General features: G+C 32.4%; 2 protein-coding genes across 6 annotated transcripts in view; one reads left to right on the forward strand and one right to left on the reverse strand.

Annotated features, from left to right (window-relative positions):
- Positions 1–27,025, forward strand: part of LOC114333205 (potassium voltage-gated channel protein Shaker) — a 935,813-nt gene that overhangs the window by 782,455 nt on the left and 126,333 nt on the right. The window lies entirely within an intron of this gene.
- Positions 11,659–27,025, reverse strand: part of LOC114333230 (elongation of very long chain fatty acids protein) — a 170,711-nt gene continuing 155,344 nt past the window's right edge. For all 3 annotated transcript variants that reach the window (XM_050647888.1, XM_028283100.2, XM_028283093.2), the window contains 2 exons: positions 18,633–18,875; positions 11,659–11,928 (listed from right to left, as the gene is read on the reverse strand). In XM_050647888.1, coding sequence (XP_050503845.1) covers positions 11,710–11,928; positions 18,633–18,875 — 462 coding nt within the window. In that variant the 3' untranslated portion in view covers positions 11,659–11,709. The remainder of the gene's footprint in view (positions 11,929–18,632; positions 18,876–27,025) is intronic.

A 27,025-nucleotide genomic window follows, 5' to 3' on the forward strand; every position in this document is an offset into this window, starting at 1 on the left:
ATCGCTTTTTTTGTAAATCTTTTGGCGTTTTTTGTTTCCGTCCGTTCAAGTTCTTGGAAATATTCTTTCCATCTTCCTACAGGGTGTTTCATTGGGAAAAGGAAATACTTTAATGGTAAATAGAGGTTACCGAGCCGGTTCTAGATATACTACATTTTTTGCCCTATCGACTTTTATAACCTAGTTACAAGGTGTTTTATCGATTTTGCCCATTTCTTTCCTAAGCCATAACTTTAGAACCACCCTGTATATTTTTTTATATTTTGTACACATGTCTCTCAGTTCCGGATTAACGAAAAATTATAAAGTAATTGTGACCTTAAAGCAACACCCTGTATATTCAAATTTTAAAAATCTCCTTGCATATTTGAAAAGAGCACAAAAAGTAAGTTTACTCACAATCGGTTAGTAATTTATGGATTTCTAACCTTTGAAGTAATCAGGAAGCGACTTAAAACTTACTTTACTTTCCCAGCTAGCCGGGAAAGTAGTTTCCCGGCTAGCATCTGTCACTTTTCTACCTGCAAATGTCAATGTCATTTTTGATTAAAAGATGGTTTAGAAAGAATAGAATCCACTCAACATTTATTTAATTAAGAAACAACAACAACAATAACAAAAAGAAAACTATTTGGAATTATAAATATTAATAGTTACATTGGAATTATGATTACTATTAACGGTTAAAGTAAGCCAACAACTGAATCTGACATTTAGGCGATACACGACGCCATTAATTGTACATATAATCAAATTGTGTTTATTTTACAAAAATGTCTGATAGTGAATTTGAATGTACGCCACCAGAACTGCGGGTAGCTTGGAAACAGATATTTGAAACGAAATTATTATTGGTAGATTGTGAGTATTAGAAATCCATAAACTACTAACCGATTGTGAGTAAAATAGTATACAAACCTCGCGGGAACTCATTCTAGCCTCGCGTCTGTATTTTACCTCGGTGCTTCGCACCTCGGTAAACTACCTTGCCGCTCGGCTGAAATAGAGTACTTTCCCGCTAGGTATGTAATATACTATTAATGGTTCGCTTCAATTTTTCGGCCAGGCAATTTTATCACTTTAATTTTGAAATTATATTGAATTTTTTAAGAACTCTGACATTAAAAAGCAGATATTATTAACTGTTACTTATAAATTATTAAAATTAATGGATAAATACTCATTTTTAAAATAATCCATACTTATTTACCACATTAGAACGACCCAATTACTCAAAACTAAGTCCGGATTAACAAAAAAATTTAAAGTAATTGTGACCTTGAAACAACAGCCTGTACATTGAAATTTTGAAAATTAGTTTGCGTATTTTAAAAGAGCATAAAAACTGCGTTAAAAGGTGTATGTCAAATTTTTGCGCAGGTAATTTATTTACAGCAATTTTAAAATCATATTGATTAATTCTGTCAAGGTGACACGAAGCTACCAGAAAAATTAAGAACAATCCCAATGTAAGTAATTAGAAAATCGATTCGAAAACTTTTAAAATGAGCAAGGAAACGCATCGAACAAAATGGCGGACATTTTGAATTTTTTTTTATTAGATATAGCTGTTTTTTTTTAATTCTTTACTAAATCATTAAAATATCCCAACTCTCGCAATTCTGATTTTTAATAATGTGCATTAGGGTGGAACGAAAGGATAGGAAAAAATTTTTTTTTCATTGAACTTGCTAATAGCACTCGAAAGTTGCCTTATCATGTCTACAATAACACTACAAACTATTTTTTTTCTAGGTTTACATCTTGAGGTGCCGCAAGAGCTTTGAAGAGATAGGTTTTTAACAAAAATACAGAAAATTTTAAATATTTTATATATTTAACCTGGTGACGTAGCTAATATTTCTTAGTCAAATATTGTTTCTAATAACAGTTAACATTGCTATCATTGCTATATGTACACATTGCTATAATATTTCTTTAGTTACAATATTCATCTTGATACTTAAATAAAATGGTTTTTTGTGTAAAACTTGGGCATGATCTAACTTGGGCATGAAATATTTGCTCTAACAAAGCCATTTTTGCTTTAAGACCACAGACACTAAGAGGTGACACAGTCACGAGCTTTATGGCTCTTTTCACTGCCTGTGAATGACAGGGAAACCACGGAAAATCCACACACTGTACCTGACAACTAGGGTCTCTTGCTTCACTTATATATTTTTTAAGTCCTCGTCAGTTCTAGTTTTATCATAGGAGGCTGAGTAATTTTAATCTTCCTTTCAGTTAATTATATCTATATCAATGTAAGTCATTGGCATTAAAGTTGAGCTTGGGACAACAGACTTCCTTACACCATTTATGAGTTCCGATCTTGCCTCCAAAATCGCCGCAGACCTAGCTCCCTTATATGTTTTTTCTTGTCACATTCCTTTGAATTACTAGATCAATTATTTGGAGATGTTCCTCACAAAAATAACGTGAAAATTTGATGAGTCTCCATAGATGTTTTGATCCATTTACACAAAATGGTTTCAGTTTGATATGAAACCAGACTGGGACATACGCCTTCATCACATACATAGTTACAGTTTTCAGATTATTTGAAGGATTCTATGTTGCAACATATAAACGAAGAAGGCGATTGGCCAACGTAAGCCATCGTGAATGAGCTAATTTCCTATGGGTTTTTAAAGAAATATCAGAAGGACATACACCATTGGAGATTGCTTTGCACATTTCAAGTAAATATTTTTGATCTGTGCTTATATCATCCTTATTCTCTAGATTAGGGAGGTTGTTTTGTAAGGGAACGAAATTAACCACATAAAGCTGGTTACAGTTTTTAAGTTCTTTGCCTAAAAGCCCTCCAAATTCATTAAAGTCTTCAGTTTTTCCATCCAATGTGCAAAACAAATGATGCAAAGGCAATTATCCATTGGTATAGAACAAAAAAATCGGCCACTTCAGCGGCTTATTTAGGTTTTTTTCTATAAAAGCAATTACGCCATTGTTAATATCGGTGTTAGCGGCAGTTCCATCAAATCCGACAGCTGTTATATTAGAAATGTTCAAAAGATTGTCCTCTTGAAAATACTCAATTATCTTTTATAGCTTCACCTGTTCCGGAAGCAGAAGTTATATACCCTAACAAGGTTGATCCAGGTTCCTCTACTATTGAAATGTGCTCTTCTGCTATAGTCAGAATGTTAAATTGTATTAAGGAATGAAATAAATATTTTCTATTAAATATTTCTTTAAATGTGGAACTCAAGTTCACACTTTGCCAGTTTTAGTAAAAATAAACATTGGATTGTTGTAATTTAAAACTAAAATTATCTTGAAAGAGTAGTTTTAGAGTGTGTATTTATCATTTAAAATAGGAATTAGAAAATACAATAGCTATTTTTGACCAAAATAAAATCATCAAAATTTGCAAAATTTAACTAAATATTCTAACTTTCAACCCTTTTGCGGCAACTCTAAAAATATTTTGGTTGGAAAAATATTTTATTTGTGGCTTCACAATGGCTATAGGCAACTTTCTTTCACTATTACACATTGAAATTATAAAATGATTTTTTTCGTTCCACCCTAATGTGAATACAGCTGCAAATACAGATAATCCATGAAGCCAGCGTAGTAAATGTATTAAGTATTTTTAAAATAAGTATTAATTCATTAACATTAAATTATTAAAAGTTAATAATATCATACCTGGTTTTTAATCTCAGAGTTGTTTAAAATTTCAATATAATTTCAAAATTGATGTAATTAAATCAACGGCGTCAACGGCGCAAAAAATTAAAATGAACCTTTAATCACAGTTTTTATGGTCTTTCAAAATGCGCAGACAAATTTTCAAAATTTCAATATACAGGGTGTTGGTTCCAGGTCAAAATTACTTTATATTTTTTTGTTAATCCGGACCTGGATTTGTCTTGTCATTAGTAATTGTGTCGTTCCAATGTGGTAAATAAGTATTGATTATTTTTAAAATGAGTATTTATTCATTAACTATAATAATTTATAACAAAAAGTTAATAACACCTGCTTTTAAATGTCAGAGTTCTTAAAAAATTCAATATAATTTCAAAATTAAAGTCATAAAATTGTCTGGCCGAAAAACTCAAGCAAACCATTAAACTTAGTTTTTTGTGCTCTTTTCTAATGTGCAAACAGATTTTCCAAATTTGAATATACAGGGTGATGTTTGAAGGTCACAAATACTTTATAATTTTTTGTTAATCCGGACCTGGATTTTCCTCATGGTTAGTATGCCGGTCGTTTAGGTTTTGAATGAGACATATATGTTCCAAATATTAAAAAAATATACAAGGTGTTTCTAAAGTTATGACTTAGGAAAGAAATGGGCAAAATCGATAAAACACCCTGTAACTCGGTTATAAAAGTCGGTAGGGCAAAAAATGTGGTGTATATAGAACCGGCTCGGTGACCTGTATTCACCGTTAAAGTATTCCGTTTCCCAATGAAACACCCTGTATCAATACATCCCCGTTTTCGTTCTTTATCGCCCTTACTTCTTTAGTTATAGTACCGCTTATGCCTTATATAACTTTATATAGGGTGTCCCAAAAGTAGCGGAACGGTCGAATATTTCACGAAATAAACATCGTATCAAAAAACTGAAAAATACGTGTTCAATAATTTTCAAAAATCTATCGAATGACAGCAAACACGACTCCGCACTCCACCTCCTGGAGATGGGGTGTGGAGTAACTTTAAAATCTTAAAAAGAAATCCCCAACTTTTATTGCAGATTTTCATTGCTTACATAAAAGAAAGTAACTTTTATTTGAGATAGTTTTTCGAATTGTGGATAGATGGCGTTATAATCGGAAAAAACGATTTATCGTCATAACATAGATAAATTATAGAAACGGTCTAATATCTTGAGAAATACACTTCGAAAAGAAAACCCAAAACATGTGTTTAATATTTTCAAAAACCTATCTAACGACACCAAACAAGACCCCCACTCCCCGCCCTGGAGGTGGGGTGGGGGTAACTCTAAAATCTTAAATAGGAACCGGCATTTTTTATTGCAGTTTTGGATTCCACATGAAAGAATAAGTAACATTTATTCAAAACATTTTTTAGAATTGTTGATAGATGGCGCTAATAAATCGTATTTTTTCGATTATAGCGCCATCTATAAAACATTCTAAAAAATGTTTCGAACAAATGTTACTTATTTTTTTATGGGGAATTCAAATCTGCAATAAAGAATGAGGGTACCCATTTAATATTTTAAAGTTATCCCCCACCTTACCTCCAGGGGATGGGGTAGAGAATCATGTTTGGTGTTATTCGATAGTTTTTTAAAAAATATTAAATAAATATTTTTTTGTTTTTCATTTTGAAATGTATTTCTCGAGATATTAGACCGTTTCTATAATTTTCCAATGGTATCACGGCAAATCGTTTTTTCCGATTATAGCGTCATCTGTTAACAATTATAAAAAATATCTCCAATAAAAGTTGCTCCTCCTACCTCCAGGGGACGGATTGGGGGGTCGTGTTTGCTGTCATTCAATAGATTTTTGAAAATTATTCAAAACGTATTTTTCAGTTTTTCGATCCGATGTTTATTTCGTGAAATATTCGACCGTTCCACTACTTTTGGGACACTGTATAATAGTTTTTAGTTGTTCCTGGTCTGTTTTTCTAGTTTGTCTCCAAAATCTTTCGAGGATTGTGTTTGGCGTCACATATTACATTTTTCACTGTCTTTTTATGCTCTTTATCTATAGTTTTTATTGACTTGCTTTTTTTATTCACATATTTTTCTGCTGTATGTATTCAGTATTGTGTTTTTCATTGTTTGTCATTTATATTCTCCATGTATTGTTTGCCCCAGTTTCTTACTTCTATTTCTAGATTAATTGGTTCAGCATATTGACTGTACTAAATAGTAATTAAATAAAAGTGTACAAATTAATAGCTGAATCAATAGGTGAACTTAAACTGCTGTGAATTCTGTGATCTGATTACCAATCTTCTTCTTCGTGTACCGTGTCCTTTCAGAACGTTGTTTACCTTCATAGCTATCTTAACTTTATTCACTGTCACCCTAAATAGCATGCTTATATCAACCTTATACCACTCTCACAAGTTCTTCAACCATGAGGTTCTTCTTCGTCCTGGACTGCGTTTGCCTGCTATTTTCCCATGCATAATTTTTTGTAGTAACCTATATTTTGAAGCTCAAAAAAGTCGAAGAAAGCCCAAAAACACCAAAATTACATATATCAGCATCCAAAAAACGCTAATAGAAAATGACCTGAATAATCAGCTAAAGAATTCAACAAATGAAAACAATACAGAAATATGTAACACGTTTAAAGATCTTACCTGGAAAGAAATGGAAAAATATACAATAGCGATGCAGAGGCACAAAAAACAACAATGGATGACTGATGAAATCCTGGAATTGATGGAGCAGAGAAGAAAACTGAAAGATAACAAAACAGAATACAAAGAAAAACAGATACTAATTAAACAAAATATAAAGGTAGCTAAAGAAAAATGGATGGAGGATAAATGCAAAGAATTAGAAAAGTTGAATGAAAAACATGATACGTTTAATATGTTTAAAAAAGTTAGAGAAGTAGCTGGTCTTTATCATAAGAAAACTCCATATACTATAACCGATTCGTCGGGAAAAATGATAATAGACGAACACGAAATTCGAACTACCTGGTATAATTATATAAATGAACTGTATAATGATGATAGACCCGAAGAACTGGAGACTTTAGATGAAGGTGAAGGACCAGAAATACTAAAATCAGAAATACATGCTATAAAATTGGCAAAAAAACAAGAAAGCCGTTGGTCCCGACAACATACCTACAGAAATGTTAAAGCTCATAAATGAGGAAAACATTGGAATAATAGTCAAATTTTTCAATGATGTTTATTCGACTGGTGATATCCCTGAAGATTGGTTAAAGTCCGAATTCATAACCCTACCAAAAAAACAACGTCCGAAAAACTGTAGCGATTATAGAATGATAAGCCTTATGAGCCACACTTTGAAAATCTTTCTACGTATCATCCACAGTAGAATCAGAGATAAATGTGAAGAAAACCAGGATGAAACACAGTTTGGCTTCAGAAATGGACAGGGAACCCGGGACGTACACTTTGCACTAAATGTGTTATTGCAGAAATGCCGAGATCAAAGGAAAGACGTCTTTGCTGTATTTATTGACTATAAGAAGGCCTTTGATCGAGTACAACATCACAAATTAATTAAAATATTAAAGGGTAAAGGAGTTGATATTCAAGATGTTCGAATCATAGAAAAATTATACTGGCGTCAAACAGCGACAGCTTGCATAAAGGGACAATCAACAGGAATATGCAAAATACAAAGAGGTGTCAGACAGGGTTGTATACTGTCCCCACTCTTATTCAATTTATATTTATATAGAATATTTAAGGAAGCGCTGCATAATTTGGAATGGGGTGTGAAAGTTAATGGAATTCTGATAAATACAATCAGATATGCAGACGATACAGTTATTTTAAGTGGTGATATGAATGGATTACAACACCTTTTAAATGCCACTGACACAGAGGGAAGCGAGTTTGGCCTAAATATAAACTGTTCAAAAACAAAATACACGGTATTTAGCCGTTTGGCCCATCAAGATTCACGGTTATATCTTGATCGTCACACAATTCAAAGAGTACCCAGTTTTAAATATCTTGGTTGCCATATTACTGAACAACTAGATCCAGATAAAGAGATAAAATGTAGAATCGAGATAGCCCGCACGACATTTTTAAAAATGAGGTCATTCTTTTGTAATGATACCTTGCAACTTCAACTTCGAAAGCGCATGATTAAATGCTACATTTGGTCAGTCCTCTTGTATGGTGTCGAAGCATGGACATTAAAAATATCCACCATTAACCATTTGGTGTCCTTTGAAATGTGGCTGCACAGACGTATACTGATAATACCATGGACGGCTATGCTGACAAATGTGGCAGTCCTCAAGAGAACAAATGCTACCCGCGAGCTGCTTGATAACATCAAATATAGGAAGATGGCCTATTTTGGACACGTAGTAAGGGGAGACCGGTATAATATTCTTCAACTGATTATGATGGGTAAAATCGAAGGACGTAGAGGAATTGATAGAAGGCAGGCCTCTTGGTTGAAGAATATCCGGGAGTATCCAGGAATAAAGAAAGCAGAACACCTATTTAGAATAGCTCGAGACAGAGACAGTTTCGCCATGTTAATCGCCAACGTCAAGGGGACTTGATAGGGCACGTTAAGAAGAAGAAGCAACCTATATTTGGGACCTCTCATTACATGCCAGAAATACTCCAGCTTTCTCTTCTTGATGCTTTTTATAATCTCAGTAGTCTTGCTGAGACGTTCTAGTATTGTGGAGTTTCAAATCTTCTCCACTCAAGAAACTTTTAAAATTCTTCTATAGCACCACATTTCGAATGCCTCAAGGCGATTTAGTAAGACCGAGAACACGTAAAAGCGAAGCAACCGGATCCTTAATGAAAATTTTAGGTCTCTGTTACATAACACCTTGGACATGGACATCCTTCTAAAAGCGGCTCTGGCCTGCTCTATCCTAGATCTAACTTCGCCGTGAGTCTCTGTGTTATAATTTAATTGATATCCAGGTTATTTACCTTGGATATTTGATCTACTTGCTCAAGTTTGGTATTATTTACATATATAGACGGTTTTTAGATTCTGTTGTTTACTTATTACGAGTATTTTGGTTTTCCGCATGTTCAGATCCAGACGTGCTTCCTTACAACTCTCAATAACACTATTAAGTAATGTTTGCATATCTTCTTGAGTAGAAGCTAGGAGTACTGTGTCTTCCGCATATCGCAAATTATTGATGACTTCACCGTTCACGATCATTCTTTGTTGCTTTTCGGAGTAAACGTTGAAAAGCAGGGGCGACAAGAGGTATCCCTGCCGTACTCCTCTTTTAATATTAAGAGCCTAAATTTACAAGCCGTCTACTGAAACTGATGTTTGATTTCAATACAAATTTGCAATTATGCAAACGTCTCTGCCGTCCAAACCAATGTCTTAACTTCGATTAATATTAAGTGCTTAACTTCATCAAATGCCTTTCGGGAGTCAATAAAACAACAGTATATATATCTACAAACATATCACATCTTTAAGCAAGTACATTCATCCCAAACAATGCCTCTCTCGTTTCAAACCCGTTCCAAAAACCAAACTGTGTGTCACTTAAGTATTCCAGGCATTTATTGTAGATACTGTCATGTATTACCTTCAGAAAAATCTTCAGTAAATGGTGTAACAAACTAATGGTTTTATAATCAGCACAGGTTTTTGCTAGGTAGAGCTATAAACAGTGAATTAGACCAACCATTAGGTAGGTGTCCGCTGCGCTGGTATAAATGGTATTGAAAAACGAAGTCATAGCCTCTAAAACATTGCTATCGTTTATAATCTTGTATATTTCAGTTGAAATTTCATCAGGACCTGTCGCCTTGCCACTTTTTGATCATTGAATTGCATTTATTACCTCAGAGCGTGTTATTAGGGGTCCGTCGCAGTTAGTAATATCCGGAGGTGAACTACTCCTATCTTCTTCGAATAGGTTCTTAACGTAATTTTCCCATTCTTTAAGTTTGTTCTCTATTCAAATATTACTTCACCATGTTCATCATGTAGCAATGCAGTTTGTTTCTTATTGAAGATACCAGCCGATTCTTTCACTTTTTTATACATGTTAAACGTGTCGTACCTATTTTCAAGTTCTTCAATTTCATGACACTGGCTAGATATTGATACTTTGCTTCTCGAATTGTACGTCGGATTTCTTTATGTATACGTTTATTAAAGTGTTTCGATGTTTTTTGTTAGTTGCCGTTATTCCATCATCCAATATGTTTTCTGTCATCCAAGTCTTCTTTTTTAGCTTTGAGCTGCCTTTATGATTCCTCACGCAGATTTCTTTTACTGTTATGATTTTATTTTTAAGTCCTTTATTTTAACAAATTAAATTTTCATTCAGTTGTGTTTGACCCTTTTCCTTGACCTTCTCGTCTTGTAGTTGGTTGTATCAATATTTTTGCGAGAAGTTTTGATCACCTTTTTTAATTTTAATGGGGTTACAGCTACTATGGGATTGTGATCAGACCCAATGTCAGCACCTGGATAAATTTTAGCCGATTTGATGCAGTTTCTAAATCGATTATTTATTTGAATGAAGTCGATTTAGTTCCCAATAATGTTGTCTTCTGATTCTATATTTGACTTCCATGCGTAAAGTCTTCTCGGTGGTAATCTAAAGTGACTATTCGATATGATGAAATCGTGTTTTTGGCAGAACTGGGCAAGTTTACCGATATAAATCTTTATTATAGTCTATCTGTAACTGAGCTAAATAGATTATGTCGACACCCCATCGAACAAGGTTGTAACTCAAGTTACATCTATTTTCAGATTTCAACACAGGCGAAATCAGCAAAAAATTGCGCACACGTCAATATAAACGACATAGTTTAATTCTCAATATTTTGGGTAATACTCCATTGAAAAAAGTTGTATTTTAACTTACGTGTGCCATTTTAGCGTGAAAAGGCAGTACCACTGGATACTCCCTATGTTAACTATTCACTTTCTTTATACTTGACGATTAACAAGGTTGTTAAATGAGTTACAACTTTGTTGCACGTATGTTTAATTTATAAAGTATTTAAACATATGGTGTATCTCATAAGCCAATTTATCGAAATGAAAATAAAAAAAGGATTTAAGGACTTTTTTCCATTTTGATAGTTGCGGTGGACAAAATAAATATAGAATAGTTTTTGCTACATACATAATATAGTAAAACAGTGTAATATTAACATTACACATGTATTTTTCGAAATAGAAAAACGGAAAAAACATTAGATTGTATATGCTCCAGACCAATGGATAACCATGATATGATATGCCAAAGCATCAGGCAATCGTAAATCCGTAAAATCAGAACCAAATTCTAAATTTTAACCTTTTAAGGATACACATGTTAATTTTGAAGTAGATATTAATAGTAAAAGACTAAATTAATGAAGTAAAATGGTGTAGAATTAAATATTTGAGATATTTTATACCATGATTTTTCATAGTGATAGAATATGATTGTTATTGTAAAATTTATAATTTCCAATTAAAATTGTGAAAACTGTTAGTTGATATTTTGTTTAAATATCCCATAAAAACTCATTTTCTCCTAGCTATATTGGAAATAACTCAAAACATACAACCTTTTAATAGTTAAACGGGAAAAATAAATAACACAGAGAGTGTAAAATGGTTGTTGGCGACTTACAACCTTTTTCTACGAATACTCATGTTTAATCTCAAGGTTGTATCTCAATCAAACTCAAGATTTTCAATTGTTATTAAAATTACAAAACATACATCTCACAGTAATCCCTTATTATGATATAAATATCATATCACATTAGTGTAAAAGAGTCTAATCATTTCGCTACAAATTTTTAAAAAGTCATGTTTTCGTTTTTTGCCTCTCCTGTAAAATCGCCAAAACTGAGTTACAACCTTGTTCGATGGGGTGTCGATGTGAAGAATAGATTAAGTGTAGAATAAAATAATAATAAAAGATTGAAGGTAGAGAGTTAACATAACACATATTTTACTGAATTTTTTATTGTTTTTTTATTTTTAGTCTTATAATTATAAATTTACTGGCTCTTCAATTCCTTCACTGGAACTGTCTTGGCTACTCCATTAGTTGCTAGTTTTGAAGAAGATTTCTTCTTGTACGACTGCATGTAGAAGTCAAAGAACATTACGAAGAAGACAACACTTTGCGTAATATTAAAGATGCTAATCGCTGTGGGCAAGTTGCAACCGTAAAAGAAGGTCAATATTGACTGAGTTAACGTCAGGACAAACTGGATCTAAAACAAAAATAGTATTCTAAAATATTCTAAAATTACTAATCACTCTTTCTGTAAAGTTCTAATATTAATAAGATTGCTATATTAACAAAGAAATATGATATATCAATCAGGATCCAATATCGAACGAGTCGACCAATATGCATACCTTGGAACAATTATAAACTCCACAGGAGATTACACGAAATCAAAATCAGAATAGAAAAGGCTAAACCAAATTTTAACAAAATGAGAAAAGTCCTCTGCACAAGAGATTTGAAGTTGCAGCTAAGAGTTAGGTTGGCTAGGTGCTACGTTTTTTCCACTTTGTTTTATGGAATGGAAGCTTGGACCTTGAATGCTCCATCAATGAAAAAACTAGAATCATTCGAGCTGTAGGTGTACAGAAGAATTATGAAAATATCGTGGAGATGAATAAAGAGAAAGATGAATAAAGTAATGGAAATCTTAAATACCATTAAAACAAGAAAATTGCAATATTTCGGATATATTACACGTGGAGAGAGATACACTTTATTTTAATTGATTATGCAGGGAAAAATTCAAGGAAAAATAAGTATAAGGAGACGCAGAATATCGTGGCTGCGCAACCTGAGAGAATGGTACGGATGTACATCAAATGAACTTTTCAGTGCAAGCGTCTCTAAAATCCGAATAGCTATGATGATTGCCGACTCCCTCACTTACAGAAGAAGATATAAATCTAAAATTGCTATATAAATGTAGAATCGCTATATCAATTTACAGTTAATAATACATACATCCATCAAGATCAATCAGTATAGTATACATTATGAGGAAAATACATATATGGAACGCTTGAATTATTACAGAATCGGATATGAAAATAATATAAGGAACTTTGATTTCAAATTCAAACTCAAATATATTATCCTGTATATGTTGCGATGACACTAAATCTGGATGAAGAACTTAAAACTCATATAAAAATTGCAAGAGGAGCATTTATGAAACTTAGATCTATTCTGGGCAACTCCAAGCTGAATGTGCAACTAAGAATCAAGTTCCTAAAATTTTATATATATCCTGTATTACCATGTGGATGTGAAACCTGGATCACGAAGGTTAACAGGATGAACAAATTAGAAGCCTTCGAGATGTGGTCAATCGTAGAATGCTCAGAATATCTTGGGTTTAACGCATTTCAAGCAGAGAAGTCTTAAAAAGAGTAGGTCAAGGCGAAGGTGGCAAAATAATAAAAAAGAGAAAACTTGAATATCTCGGGCATATAATGAGAGGTAGCAGATGCAGGATGCTGCAGTTAATACTCAACTGAAAGATCGGCGGGAAAAGTGGAATTGGTAGGAAGAAATATTCATGGCCCCGAAACCTTCGTCAATAGACTACCTTATCAGCAAATCAACTATTCCATGCCGTGCAAGATCAAGAACGATATCGGCAAATTGTCATAGAAGCTACCCACGCCTAAAGCTGGACACGGTACTTAAAGAAGAAGATGTTACGATGACATGAAAAACCTAGTTATTCCAATGAATCTTATAAGGCTTACGAAAATGACAATGGGAGGAATGACTACAGTAATAATAATAGGCATCACCAAAAATATAGAAATAGCAACTTGTGGCGTACGCTGACGACATAGCATTGATTAGCAGAAACGTAAACAGTTTAAAGGAAGAATTTGCGAAGTTGTGCAAGGAAGCATCCCATAGGGGTTTGGCAAGAAATAAAACTAAAAAAAAACTACCTAGTATGCTCAAGAAAAAATACAGTTAATGTTATAAGATTGTTATAAGTATTCTCAAATATGAGTTTCAAAATGTAGAACACTGTAAATATCTTAGGGTTTTAGTTCATGGAAATAACGATAGAAACATAGTTGTCAATGAAAGAATACTGGTAGGAAATAGAACTTACTGTAAATACAACTTCCTCAAAAATAAGAAACTTACTCAGAATACAAAACTAAAAATGTTCAGAGCAGCAATTAGACCAGTAATCACATAAAGTGCTGAAATAATGTGTCTGATACAAAAATATGAAGAAAAATTTAGGATTCTAAAGAGAAAAATAATTATTAGAATAACAGCAGGACAATTAAACTAAGGTAATAATGAATTTAGCAAACTGATGAAATACGAAATAAGAGAACTTTTTAAAGGAGAAGACATCGTCAGATTTATCAAGGCACAGGAACTCAGATGGGTGGGATATATAGAAAAGAAAAATCCAGAAGCAGTTATCAAGAAAGTCACCAAATGAAGACCAGTACCAGACAGACCACGAGGAAGAGCCAAAACCAGATGGAAGAACCGGATTTTTAAGGACTTTAAGAAAATGGGAGTTACAGAATGGGTAAGCATAAGCAAAAACAGGAACGATTGGAGAAATATTGTAGAAGATGCCAAATTTCAGAAGCCATTATTATTGTAAACAATTGACAAATGAATCTGAAGAGCCCAAAAAAGGCGGCAATCACTCCGCTAGCGGTGCCGGATTAACCATTAGGCGGACTAGGCGGCCGCCTAGGGCCCGGGCACTTGAGGGGCCCGCGTCCCACACAAATGCATTAATTAATATTTAATTATTTAAGCAGTTATTTAAAAAAAATTAAAATGTTAAAAAAATCAAATGGGGCTAACTGAGACAAAAAAAAAAGAAAATGGTTAATTTATGATTTCCAATCAAAATCAATTTTTTGCTTTGTTTTTTGTCAACTATCAGAAAAATACAACCGACTTCACGACAAATTAAGCAGTTATCTTCAAAGGCATTTTTATATTCCATGTCATTTTTATAATCATGTCCTTTTATAATCAAAGACATTTTTATAATCATGTCCTCAATTTGGTAATCAATTTTGCAAGCAAATTTTGATAAAAGCTGGTAATTATTTTGGTATGGTACGTTTTTTTTTTTAATTTCTACCCACCGATGGGCCTTATAGTCCATTTACTCACGGTAAAATATTGCCAAACCTCCGGATTTTAAAAAACCTTTGGATTTGAAAGAAGAGCTTGGATTTACATAAAATTTGGTATAAGCATAGCTAACATGTCAAATAAAAAAGTCATATTGTGCCAATGTGTGTTTTTGCTCTACGGTTGAGTTCACCCCTTCTCGGGTGTGAAAAAATATACCGTCAAAATACGCCCGGAAGTGGATAAACTGACTAATTCTAAGCAACTTTTGTTCAATAGAGTTTTTTCATCAAGTCAATACATTTCGAGTTATTTGCAAGTGAATATCTTCATATTTTTCAACAAAAAATAACACGGTTTTATAATAAAAAAGTAATTATTTTTTCGAAAAAATATTCTTAGCAAAAATATAGCTTTTAAAAAATTGAAAAAATGGTGATGTGTGCAGTCTGTAGACCCAGTAGAAGCAGAGTTGTAGCTAATGAAGTGAAGGTTCTTATTCGTCAAATTCCAAATCAAATATTTCAACGTGAAATAATCAAAAAATGAAGCACTTTTCATGGAAAAGTCGTCATAACTTGTTTAAATATTTTAAAAAAGCATTATTCTTGTTTAAAAAAAAAATATATCATAAAAAGTAAGCAAGATACGCTCAGAATAAAGTTGATCCAATTTTTTTGGTAAAAAAAAACTGGTGAAAATAATCCCCTAATTAGCATCCCAAATAAAATTAATCCTTACCGCTTCACAAGCTACTTTACTTATGTATTGTTTATATGCTCTGTAAGTGTTATCGGTATAAAGTGCTTATTTATAAAAGGGCTGTAGTAGAAAGGACTTGAACAAGTCACTAATCACGAGTGTATGAAATTTTTTTATTTAGCTTAATGCCTCGACAACTAATGGCCATTGGCATGGTACAGTGGGTTTTTCCAATCAGGTACCCAGTGTAGTGGGTAGTGTGCGTGTTGAGTAAATGTCTTGTTACTTAGCAAAGTCGTCATTGTTTTTGCAAAGAGACGCTAATTGTATCCAAACGTCTGCGTTCCCTCCGGTGAGTACCGATCCCACAGGGATAGAAACTATTTTCATTTATTAATTTTTAATAAATTAAAAATTCTCTACCCAGGGTATTCAAATTTTGAACAGTCATATCTTAACCAATTTTTACCTTCCAAAAAAGCAAAAATCTGAAATATTCAGAAAATCAAAACCTACATTTTTGAGATTTTTGGTACCATTAAAAAAAAGAAATTTTTTTCAAAATTTCAAAAAAATTGTTTTACTTTAAATCCCAACGTATTGAAATATAAGCACTGTGAACTGGTGAAACTTATAGATCATATAAATAATATACAACTTATAAGTTTTTTCAAGATTTTCGTAAATTTTCAAGATTTTTGTGCAAAAAAAAAGGAATCAACACTTCACTTGCTTAATTTTGATACTTAAAACTTGTTTAAAAAAAAGCAACAATTAAACTTTTGTCACATTTTAAAAAAGTTTTGATCATTTTTCACCGAAAAATGCTTCATTTGTTTGGTAATTTTCGGTAAAATATTTGATTTGAAATTTGTCGAATAAGAATCTACTTTTTATTAGCTCCAGTTCTGCTTATACTGGGTCTACATACTTCATACATACACCATTTTTTTAAATTTGGTATACGCTATATTTTTTCTAAGAATATTTTTTCGATAAAATACTTAATTTTGGAGTTATTTGCGAAAAATCAAAAATCAAAAGAATATCAAAAAGGTTTTTTTTTGTTGAAAAATGAATATATTCACTCGCAAATAACTCAAAAAGTATTTTAGTGAAAAAACTCGATAGAACAAAAGTTACTTAGAATTAATCAGTTATCCATTATTTTGAATGTATGTTTTTTCACTATTGAAGGTATGGCACTCACACCCAGGGCAAAATCACATATCGACACAATATACCTTTTTTTCTTTGGCATATTAGCTATGGAATATTAATGAGAAGTTGTTGCGAATTGGAAAAAAAAAGAAAAATGATCTTTTTTACATTGTCGTAATTTATTTTTGGAGTAACTACTTCCCAAAATAACATAAATATCTGTAAATTTGTTTTAAGTAAATGGTCGATATAAAGGGGCCTACTTCTTATGGCCGCCTAGGGCCCCATGATGCTTTAAACCGTCACTGTCCGCTAGGAGTGTAGATGCCATGATGATGATATTTTACGATTTTTAGATTAACTAAGTAATTCTCAATAAAGTTCATATAACCCTTCCTTCCCCTAAATGTAACTGTTTAGAATTTTAATTGCATCTCGGTATGGTTCTTAATCTAAAATATATACATAACCAAACTTACATGGCATCACCATGTATTTCAAACCAATATTTATTTCTTTTGAAAAAACGTGTTATTGTTGCGAAGAATATAGGTTTTTATTGAAAATAAACAAACCCATGACACAGCTCTGTACGTTAGAGATTATTTGCTTTAGTTGTAAATTGATCGAAAATAACTAACTTTTACGTTCATAAACGATAATATGCCCTATGTTGGGTTAGCGGACGTACAAAGGGGAAATATTATTGGTCTTGTGAAGAAAGGAATACTCAGAGGAGCATAGCTTCAGTGGTAAAGCTGTTTCTGGTTTCTGGTAAAGCTGATTTATAAAGCTTGCAAATAGACTAAGACAAAGTCGCCAAAAAGTAACAACGGCTTGCAACGATCGTTTCATTGTCCAATCAGCTAGAAGAAACCCAAGAGTCTAATTTTGGAAGCTACAGCTGTAAGCGTTTTAGCATCGTTGAAAACGTTGAAAATAAAATAATCGTTGAAAACGATTTAAAAATAGTTCGTGTATATAGGACTATACAGCAGGAGACAGTCACGGGTTCCCCAGTTATCAAGGCAGCATAAGATTGATAGTCTAAATTGGTGTCTTCAACACCAAAACTGAGACATTAGAAATTGAGAAAATTTGCTACTTGCAGACGAATCCAGATGACCGACGAATTCGTGTACGTGGTGGATGAGGAAGACCAGAAAGAACGAAAACTACCAGATCTGTTCACAAATATGAAGTAGGAGGTGCCATATTCTGGGAGGTATAATGATTGGTAAAAAACTCATTTAGTTTTTATCCAACCAGCTTTAACAGCTCGCAGGTTTTGTTGATTTGGTTCTAGAACTATAGTTAGGTACAGGAGAGTAAAAATGGGAGAAAATTTCATTTTTATGCATGATAATGCACCGTAATACACCAGCAGAGTGACTACAGTTTTTTTTTTTTAAGCAGAAGATGTCACTGGTGTGGAGTAGCCTGCTTGTTCACCCGACCTTAACCCTATAGAGCATTTGTGGGATGTGTTTATAAAATGAGCTCGTCTGGATAATTTACAATATACTGCACGGACAGTACAAGCTGCTCTTGAAGAATGGAACTACCTACCACAACAAAATGTTGTCAATCTGATTAGGAGCATGCTCACGCAAATTTAAGCTTAAATTAGGTTCAGGGGTAGTTTACACTGACTGCTAAGAAAATGCAGTTTCAATTTGTTATTTCCAGACTTATTATTTGCTTTAATTTGTATGTATTGGGGATTATGTTGCTTTAAAACAAATATTGTTTGACTTGATAATATATTAGTTTTTTTTTAATTCGTTTGAAATAATACGAAATAACAGATGATTCCATATAAGTTTGGTTGTGTGTACATAACGATGGCTATGGTCGCAACAATGCTTATGTCAAATATTTTGATTTATAACAAGTAACTTCCAGATTAATCTAGTATATTTTTGCTAAAATTCTTACCAGTTGCATAATAGTGATATATTTCTTCCACCACAAGTATTTTTGTACTTTTGGTCCCATGGCACTTAGCATGTAGTAGGAGTACATGACGATGTGGACCCATGAGTTGATTAATCCCAGGAATGTCATGGGACCATCAGGAGCATACTTCGCGGCAAGCCAAGATCCAAACGGCATAATGCTGTGATGATATAAATGGAGGCGAGTGATTTGGTTGTCCTTCTTTCTCAACGCAAAGAGGATCTAAAATAAAATATTAGTTACACTCAGTTTCTGCAAGACCGGCAGTATACAGTAAGAGCCACCGTACTAGACACATAGGACCATTGAGCTATTACAGTCCTGGACCCTTCACTTGTTGCAATGTTTATTTTTATGTATAGTGACGTTTAGAACATCAGAAAATGTATAAAAACTGAATACTAACATATAGGTCTGGATCCCGCGTATGAAAAAAAAATGATTAATAGCAAGCTGAAAATTTGTTAATAGCTTAAGGGTGTCTAATCGGACAAACTTTGATATATGGGAACAATGGAACAGGGGAAGTTTTAATTGTGGAACAGGTTAAAAATTTGGAACGGTCAGACCACGAAAACTGCACATGTATTTTGACCGACAGAACAGACTTAAACTCCCCGAACAGAGAATAAACTCTCATGCAAAAATCAGACTGCTATTTTTCACCAAATGGGCGTTTTAATAAGTGGAACATGTAGAATATGTCAAATGACAGGAATTATTACAGGTGATAAATAGCAGTCTGATTTTTGCATGAGAGTTTAATCTCTGTTCGGAGAGTTTAAGTCTATTCTGTCGGACAAAATAAATGTGCCGTTTTCGTGGTCTGACCGTTCCAAATTTTTAACCTTTTCCACAATTAAAACTGCCCCTGTTCCAGTGTTCCCATATATCAAAGTTTATCCGACTAGACACCCTTAAGCTATTAACAAATTTTCAGCTTGCTATTAATCAACTTTTTTTTCATAGGCGGGATTCAGACCTAATAGACAAATTAACAAATAATAATAGATCAGCTGTATTAAATACAGCTGATCTAATTTTAATGTTTATAGTTGTCATTTTCTTAAAGTTTTAAAAGTATTGTAATATTCTTGGTGTTTGATTAAAGTTATTTTAAAACAGAGTAATGATAATATTAACTAATGTATTTTTTATATCGAAAAACAATTATTTTGAATAGTTTCTTGACAGTAACATGACCGAGATGAAAGTCACATCCGAGAAAGGACAGGATTAGCCCATAAGCATTGCAATTAGGTACCTACCCATGTGTCTAGTACGTTGGGGTTTACTGTATATTAATTTAAGTAAAATATTGAAAGTCCTAATATCAAAATGGATTCATTTACGAACTAAGCCTTAAAGGCACATTACATAGTACCAACACATTTATTACTACAGGTACGATCCACTACTCGAAACAGTTGGTTAATAATCGTAATGACAGATGTTCATTAAATACACTAATCACAAAAAGTATCGCATAATTTTTGAAACAGAAAAAAAGTTTGAAAATAATTTTTAATTTTTAGCAGAATGTTATATAGTACCCGTCTATCGTCTTCTTTAGGTGTTAACAAATCCATAACATTTCAAGTTGAAGCGTGTTTTGCCAAAAAAAAAACAAGAGACACAACGTTGTTAAAGCAGAATATTTATTTTGGACATTTGTGTTCGAGAATTTGATCTCTGCACTATGGTTGCCTGAGTTTTCAATGAGGAGGTGCATTCTTACAAAAAATGAGTCATGTAACGTCAGAACAAGCAGCCCAAATTGTAGCTTTAATTGGAGATGGCCGATCGCAAAAATATATTGCTGAAGTTATGGGAATCCACCAGTGGTTTTACACTAGAGGTTTTTCACTTCAATATACAAAAAAGAGGTTTTGATAATTAATCCTATTGAACTATTACATCATCATCATTGGCTCTAAAACCCATGGTGTGTCTTGGCCCGTTCCAGAATCAGCTTCCATTCCTTCCTATCCTTCACCTTAGTTTTCCAATTTCGCACTCCTAACACTTGCAAGTCCTCTTCCACCTGGTCCTTAAACTGTGCTCTGGACCTGCCTCTTCGCCTAACTCCATCCGATCTCAGGCTATAAATGAAGGGCTTAATGTGAAACAAAGACAAGCCACACATAAGTTCAAAAAGAGTTAGTGTTATTCTTGGTTAAAATAATAGTATAACAAGCCACTAACAAATTATCTCAGCCCTTCGTTAGTAGATGGCCCGATAAATTTATGGTCACACTATTGCATAGGCCTAGTTTGTTCTAGTATCTACTCGACATAATGACAAGCCACATCAAAATGGCGAACATGGACGAAAGCTTTTTGGATAATTATTGAGTTCTGACGATTCTAGAAAGAAAAATAGCAAAGTTGACTTGACATTCGATTACAGTGACCGTGACCCCGACTATGTACAATCTAAAAGTGACACAAGTAGTGAAAATCCAGCGATATGTAATTTTTTCCTTAATGTGACTTGACACATTATTCATCATTTTCATCATTGGCTCGACAGCCCTTTCTGGGTCTTGGCCTGTTCCAGGATTCTTCTCCACTCTGATCTATTTCGTGCTTTTTTTCTCCAGTTTTTTATTTTTAAGGTTTTTATATAATTTTCTATTTGTTCTAAATATCTCAGCTTCGATCTTTCTCTTGTTCTTTTTCCTACTGGCATCTGTTTGAATATTTTGTTTGGTATTTCGCCTTCTTCCATTCTTTCTACATGTCCCATCCAACGCAGCCGTCCTATTTTAATGAATGTTATGATATCTGGATCCTGGTATATTTCGTATAGTTCAAAGTTGTACCTTCTTCGCCAAATTCCATTTTCTTTTGTGCCCTTATACATGTATCGCAAGATTTTTCTTGGTGGCTAGCAATGCTTCCTTTCTTTTAGTGAGTGTCCAGGTTTCTGAGCCGTATGTGAGTACCGGTCTTATTAAGGTTTTGTATATTTGGCATTTTGTTTTCCTTGCGATGTTGTCTGATCTTAGATGCCGAATTAAGCCATGGTAACTTTTATTGGCAATAAATATTCGCCTCTTCACTTCCTCTGCTACGTTATTATCAGATGTGACTAGGGATCCCAAGTATGTGACACATGATTACCATTCAAGATTAATGTAGTGGCTTATGACGTGGCTTGTGGTATTATTGCATTTGGCTGTAGGATAATGAACAAAGTCCGTCAATAAAAACCAAAAACACCCGTTAAAAATTCCAACAAGTTGATGAAGACAAAGAAACAAACACTTTTTAACACCTATAGGGTTGAAACCACCCCGAACTCAGTCAATAATAGAAAATTCTGAATCTGCATATCGGAAATTTGGGTATTTATTATTTATGGAATAATGTAACAAGCCACATTTTTTTAAAATTAATAAAGGTAGTTTTTCTCTAGTTTCAAGTAATTTGATTAATATTGTTGTCAACTATAGTCCCATAGGCCATGATGCATCAAAATATCTAAACTAAAACAATAAAAGTTGTTACTGGATTTTTTAATTAATATTATTTTTAACAATCAAAGTCAAATATCTCACTTTCACCTTTTTGAGGCTTGTCATTGTTTCACATTAAGCCCTTCAAATGTGTTTCGACGGCTCCACCTCATTCATTCTCTCTAAGTGGCCTAGCCACCGCAGCCATATTTTGATAGATCTACCAATACTAGGCTCATTATATATATATATATATATATATATATATATATATATATATATATATATATATATATATATATATATATATATATTGTTTAAGGAGGAGAAAATAATTGGGTAACCAGCTGAATATGGACAAAGTGTACTCTTTTTACTTATTCCAATATATTTCGCCCATTTTCATGGGCATCATCAGGGAAAGCTACAATGTTGGTTATTAGGTAGGTACATAAGATGAATTAGCAGTATACTTACTAAGTGAGAATTGTTGTCACGATGTTTTAAAAGAAGCAAATATAAATAAAATGATAAAAAACTAAAATACAGAAATAACATATCACAAAAGTCCATAATTTAAAATATACATGATGATAGATAAAATTTATATATTGACACAATGAATTGAAAACAAGGTCTGACATTATTTATTTACTTTTATGTTAATTGTCAGTCAAATTTTTTTTTTTTGGTCATTATCCTATTAAGTTAAACAGTTAAAATAGGTTATCAGCAATCAATATTATTAATTATTTAAGTGAGAGATATTAGCTAAACCTGTTAAATTTTGATTATTTTTATTTTTGTCTAAGAATAGTAAATAAGAGTATATTTCACTCAGGTGATTAATGTCTGATTTTTTGTTGATGCAATTATCACATTGTGCTATAAAAGCCATCTCCAAAAAGATTCTTTTAGTATAATTTTTTTCTATATCTAAAATTTTGAATGAATTATAGTCCATGGTATGGTTATTCTCATTTACATGTGTAGCAAGAGTCATTTCTTAAAAGTCATCCAGAAATAATAGTAACTAAATCAGACAAAGGAAATGTGACAGTGATTATGTTAAAACAACAGTATTTAGATCTCTCTAACAATCTTATTATGAATGATAACTCATATACTCAAATCAAAAATGACCCAACACTATCCATACAACGAAAAGCAAATGCTATAATTAAATCACTAGTGACCACCGAGCAAATAGATGAAGTTACAAAAAAGAATCACACAATATACAATAGTATTATACCAAAGTTTTACTCACTTCCAAAAATTCACAAACCAACATTGTCAGTTCGTCCTATTGTTGCCTCAATTGGAGCACCTACCGAAGGTATAGCAATGATTATAACTGATATTCTCACTAAAGCATATGATATCAATAACCCATATTATATTAAAGATTCTTTTGAAGTCTATAAATGTTTCAATGGTATGTCTCTACCTCAAAACTATATATTGGTTAGTTTGGATGTGGTATCACTTTTTAGTAATGTATATTTAAATTTTTGTCTAAGATCAATACAAAAAAAGTGGTCTGATATTACTAAACATTGCAAAATTACTAAAGAAAGATTTTTTGACATGGTTACCTTTCTGTTTGAAAACACTTATTTTACTTTTGATAACAAAATATATAAACAAACTTTTGGAACACCAATGGGAGCCAAAGTAAGTCCTATCCTTGCCACATATGTCATGGATGATTTGTTAGATATAGTATTACCAGTTCTATCTTTTAAAGTTCCTTTCATAAAAAAGTATGTAGATGATATCATATTAGCGTTACCTAAAGATGGAGTAGATGAGCTATTATTCACTTTTAACACCTATGATCCTTATATAAAATTTACAGTTGAAATGGAAGATAATGATCTTTCTGTTCCATTCTTGGATACACGTCTCATTCGTTTACCTGATAATAAAATAGTCATTGATTGGTATAGGAAACCAATGAGCTCAGGAAGATACCTTAACTATATGTCGTATCATAAATATTCCATGAAGGTAAATTTGGTAAAACAAATGAAGAATAGAGTGATTCTTATATCGGATAAATTGTTTCATAAAAAAACCTCGACATCCTGTACAACCTATTTATTGAAAACTCTTATCCACAAGCATTAATCAAGAAAATCCTCTTTAACACCACATCTATTAATACAGTAATAATCCAAGAAGACAATAACTTAAATCATCACACTACATCCCAAGGACACCCTAAATTTGCTACATTACCTTACATCAAAGAAATTACTCCAGCTTTAACCAGAATACTTAAGAATGTGACCGATATCAAAATTTCAAATAAAACAGTTCTAACCATCAGAAAAGTGTTCTCAAAATTGAAGGATAAACATCCAAAAGAATTGACAACAAACGTAATCTACAGTATCCCATGTGCAGATTGTGACAGAGAATATATCGGACAAAGTTCAAGATCGATAAAAGATCGAATTACTTCCCACAAAAGTGACAGTAGACTATATCCAGAAAGATGCACTCTTGCTACACATGTAAATGAGAATAACCATACCATGGACTATAATTCATTCAAAATTTTAGATATAGAAAAAAATTATACTAAAAGAATCTTTTTGGAGATGGCTTTTATAGCACAATGTGATAATTGCATCAACAAAAAATCAGACATTAATCACCTGAGTGAAATATACTCTTATTTACTATTCTTAGACAAAAATAAAAATAATCAAAATTTAACAGGTTTAGCTAATATCTCTCACTTAAATAATTAATAATATTGATTGCTGATAACCTATTTTAACTGTTTAACTTAATAGGATAATGACCAAAAAAAAAAAAATTTGACTGACAATTAACATAAAAGTAAATAAATAATGTCAGACCTTGTTTTCAATTCATTGTGTCAATATATAAATTTTATCTATCATCATGTATATTTTAAATTATGGACTTTTGTGATATGTTATTTCTGTATTTTAGTTTTTTATCATTTTATTTATATTTGCTTCTTTTAAAACATCGTGACAACAATTCTCACTTAGTAAGTATACTGCTAATTCATCTTATGTACCTACCTAATAACCAACATTGTAGCTTTCCCTGATGATGCCCATGAAAATGGGCGAAATATATTGGAATAAGTAAAAAGAGTACACTTTGTCTATATTCAGCTGGTTACCCAATTATTTTCTCCTCCTTAAACAATTTAAATTGAGTCAGCTATTATTAAACCAAGTTTTCTATATATATATATATATATATATATATATATATATATATATATATATATATATATATATATATATATATATATATATATATATTTATGCACAGATATCAAAGTGAGGTCCTGACATTACGCGCACTTAGTGAGGACCGGTAGAAAACGTAGACATAATCGTTTCAACTCTTCATAGTGACCTTGACAAGTAAATAGCAATTAAAAAGTGACGAGTATACACAAAAAAAATTACGTATATGTGCCCCGTATTGTTCAAGTATATTGCCACCCAAGTGAGGCCATTATACGCAGCTATTAAAGTGAGACTGTATATACTTTTTCGTTATGCGCACAAAGTGAGGACAACTTTACGTGTATATTTCCTTACAGCTCATCAAGTGAGGACCATACAGTGTTGTCGATAAATATGAGATTAATCGTTTCTACTGCCTTTTTCTGTATAACACAGTAAGAATTATTATTGTTTCGATGTTTCAGTCACTTGTAGTTATAAGAAGGATGTGGACTCTTTGTTCTTGCTCGTACTGTTTGTTAATTTTATAACATTTTAGTACCTCAGCATTAAATCACGGTAGCCTTATCGGAGACTAGCGTTAATAAAGAAATAGTTTTATATTTTTTAATAATTTACGTTAAAGATGGATAGGAAAGCAAGAATTTTGAAAATAGCGTTAGTTGAGAACAATAATAATCAAAATGGAGGATACAGTGATAGTTCAGTTATGTGAAATTTATATTGAACTTAACATATAAATATAAAAGCCCGACTTTTGATCTAAGGGGAACACAGTTTTTACGGTACATACATATCTGTCATTTGTCAACCCCCTCCCTTCCATTTCCCCCACCCCTTATTTTTAAATAGGGAAGAGGGGCGTGTGCTAGCTCATTTGAAAAGATATTCAATTCTCTATCCAGTATTATTAACATTGACATAATTATCTATACAGAGTGTATTTTAGTATAGGTACTGTTGCCCCTGTCGATTTTCATTTTGAAACGACAATTTTCCAACCTTAATTTTAGTATACAAGATGATTTACTTAATTTAATTAAACTTAATGTACCGTTTTTACTGACTTAATTTTACAGTTATTCCACTAGATGGCAAATACAGTGAATATGTGCATATGTTTTATTTCGAATAATCATTTTAAAATAGTTTTAGTTTTCTATTTTCTCTGAAAATTGTTGCAAGCTTCTTGTTCTTATACTTAAAATCATGTCACTACAAATTTATACGAGACTACATATTAAGAGTATAGAAAGTATTATAATATATGACATACATGCTTTTTTCCAGTTATTGAAGATATTTCACCTTATCCTGAAACAATGCAATGTGACCAAGTGTCCTCAACTAAAAAAATATATCCCACTATTTTGATATTAAATGTATAATTTGTACTATAAACCGTATTGAAATAGATTGCAACATGTGTGTGTGGTTGGGATATTGACTGCGAAACCTAAGGCTTCATTCGCCTAATCATATTTACCTTTGATTCTTATAACAATAAATAAAATGATTAACATTTTATATCAATATTATAAGTGTTTTTAAACAATATCAGTATGATATATCAGTATGATAAAGTCAAGATAAACAATACTATAACAGAAAGCTTTGAGGTCAAACAAGGACTGCGACAGGGTGATCCATTATCGTCTATAATGTT

This window comes from Diabrotica virgifera, chromosome 1, assembly GCF_917563875.1.
Source record: "Diabrotica virgifera virgifera chromosome 1, PGI_DIABVI_V3a".
Classification (NCBI taxonomy): domain Eukaryota; kingdom Metazoa; phylum Arthropoda; class Insecta; order Coleoptera; family Chrysomelidae; genus Diabrotica; species Diabrotica virgifera.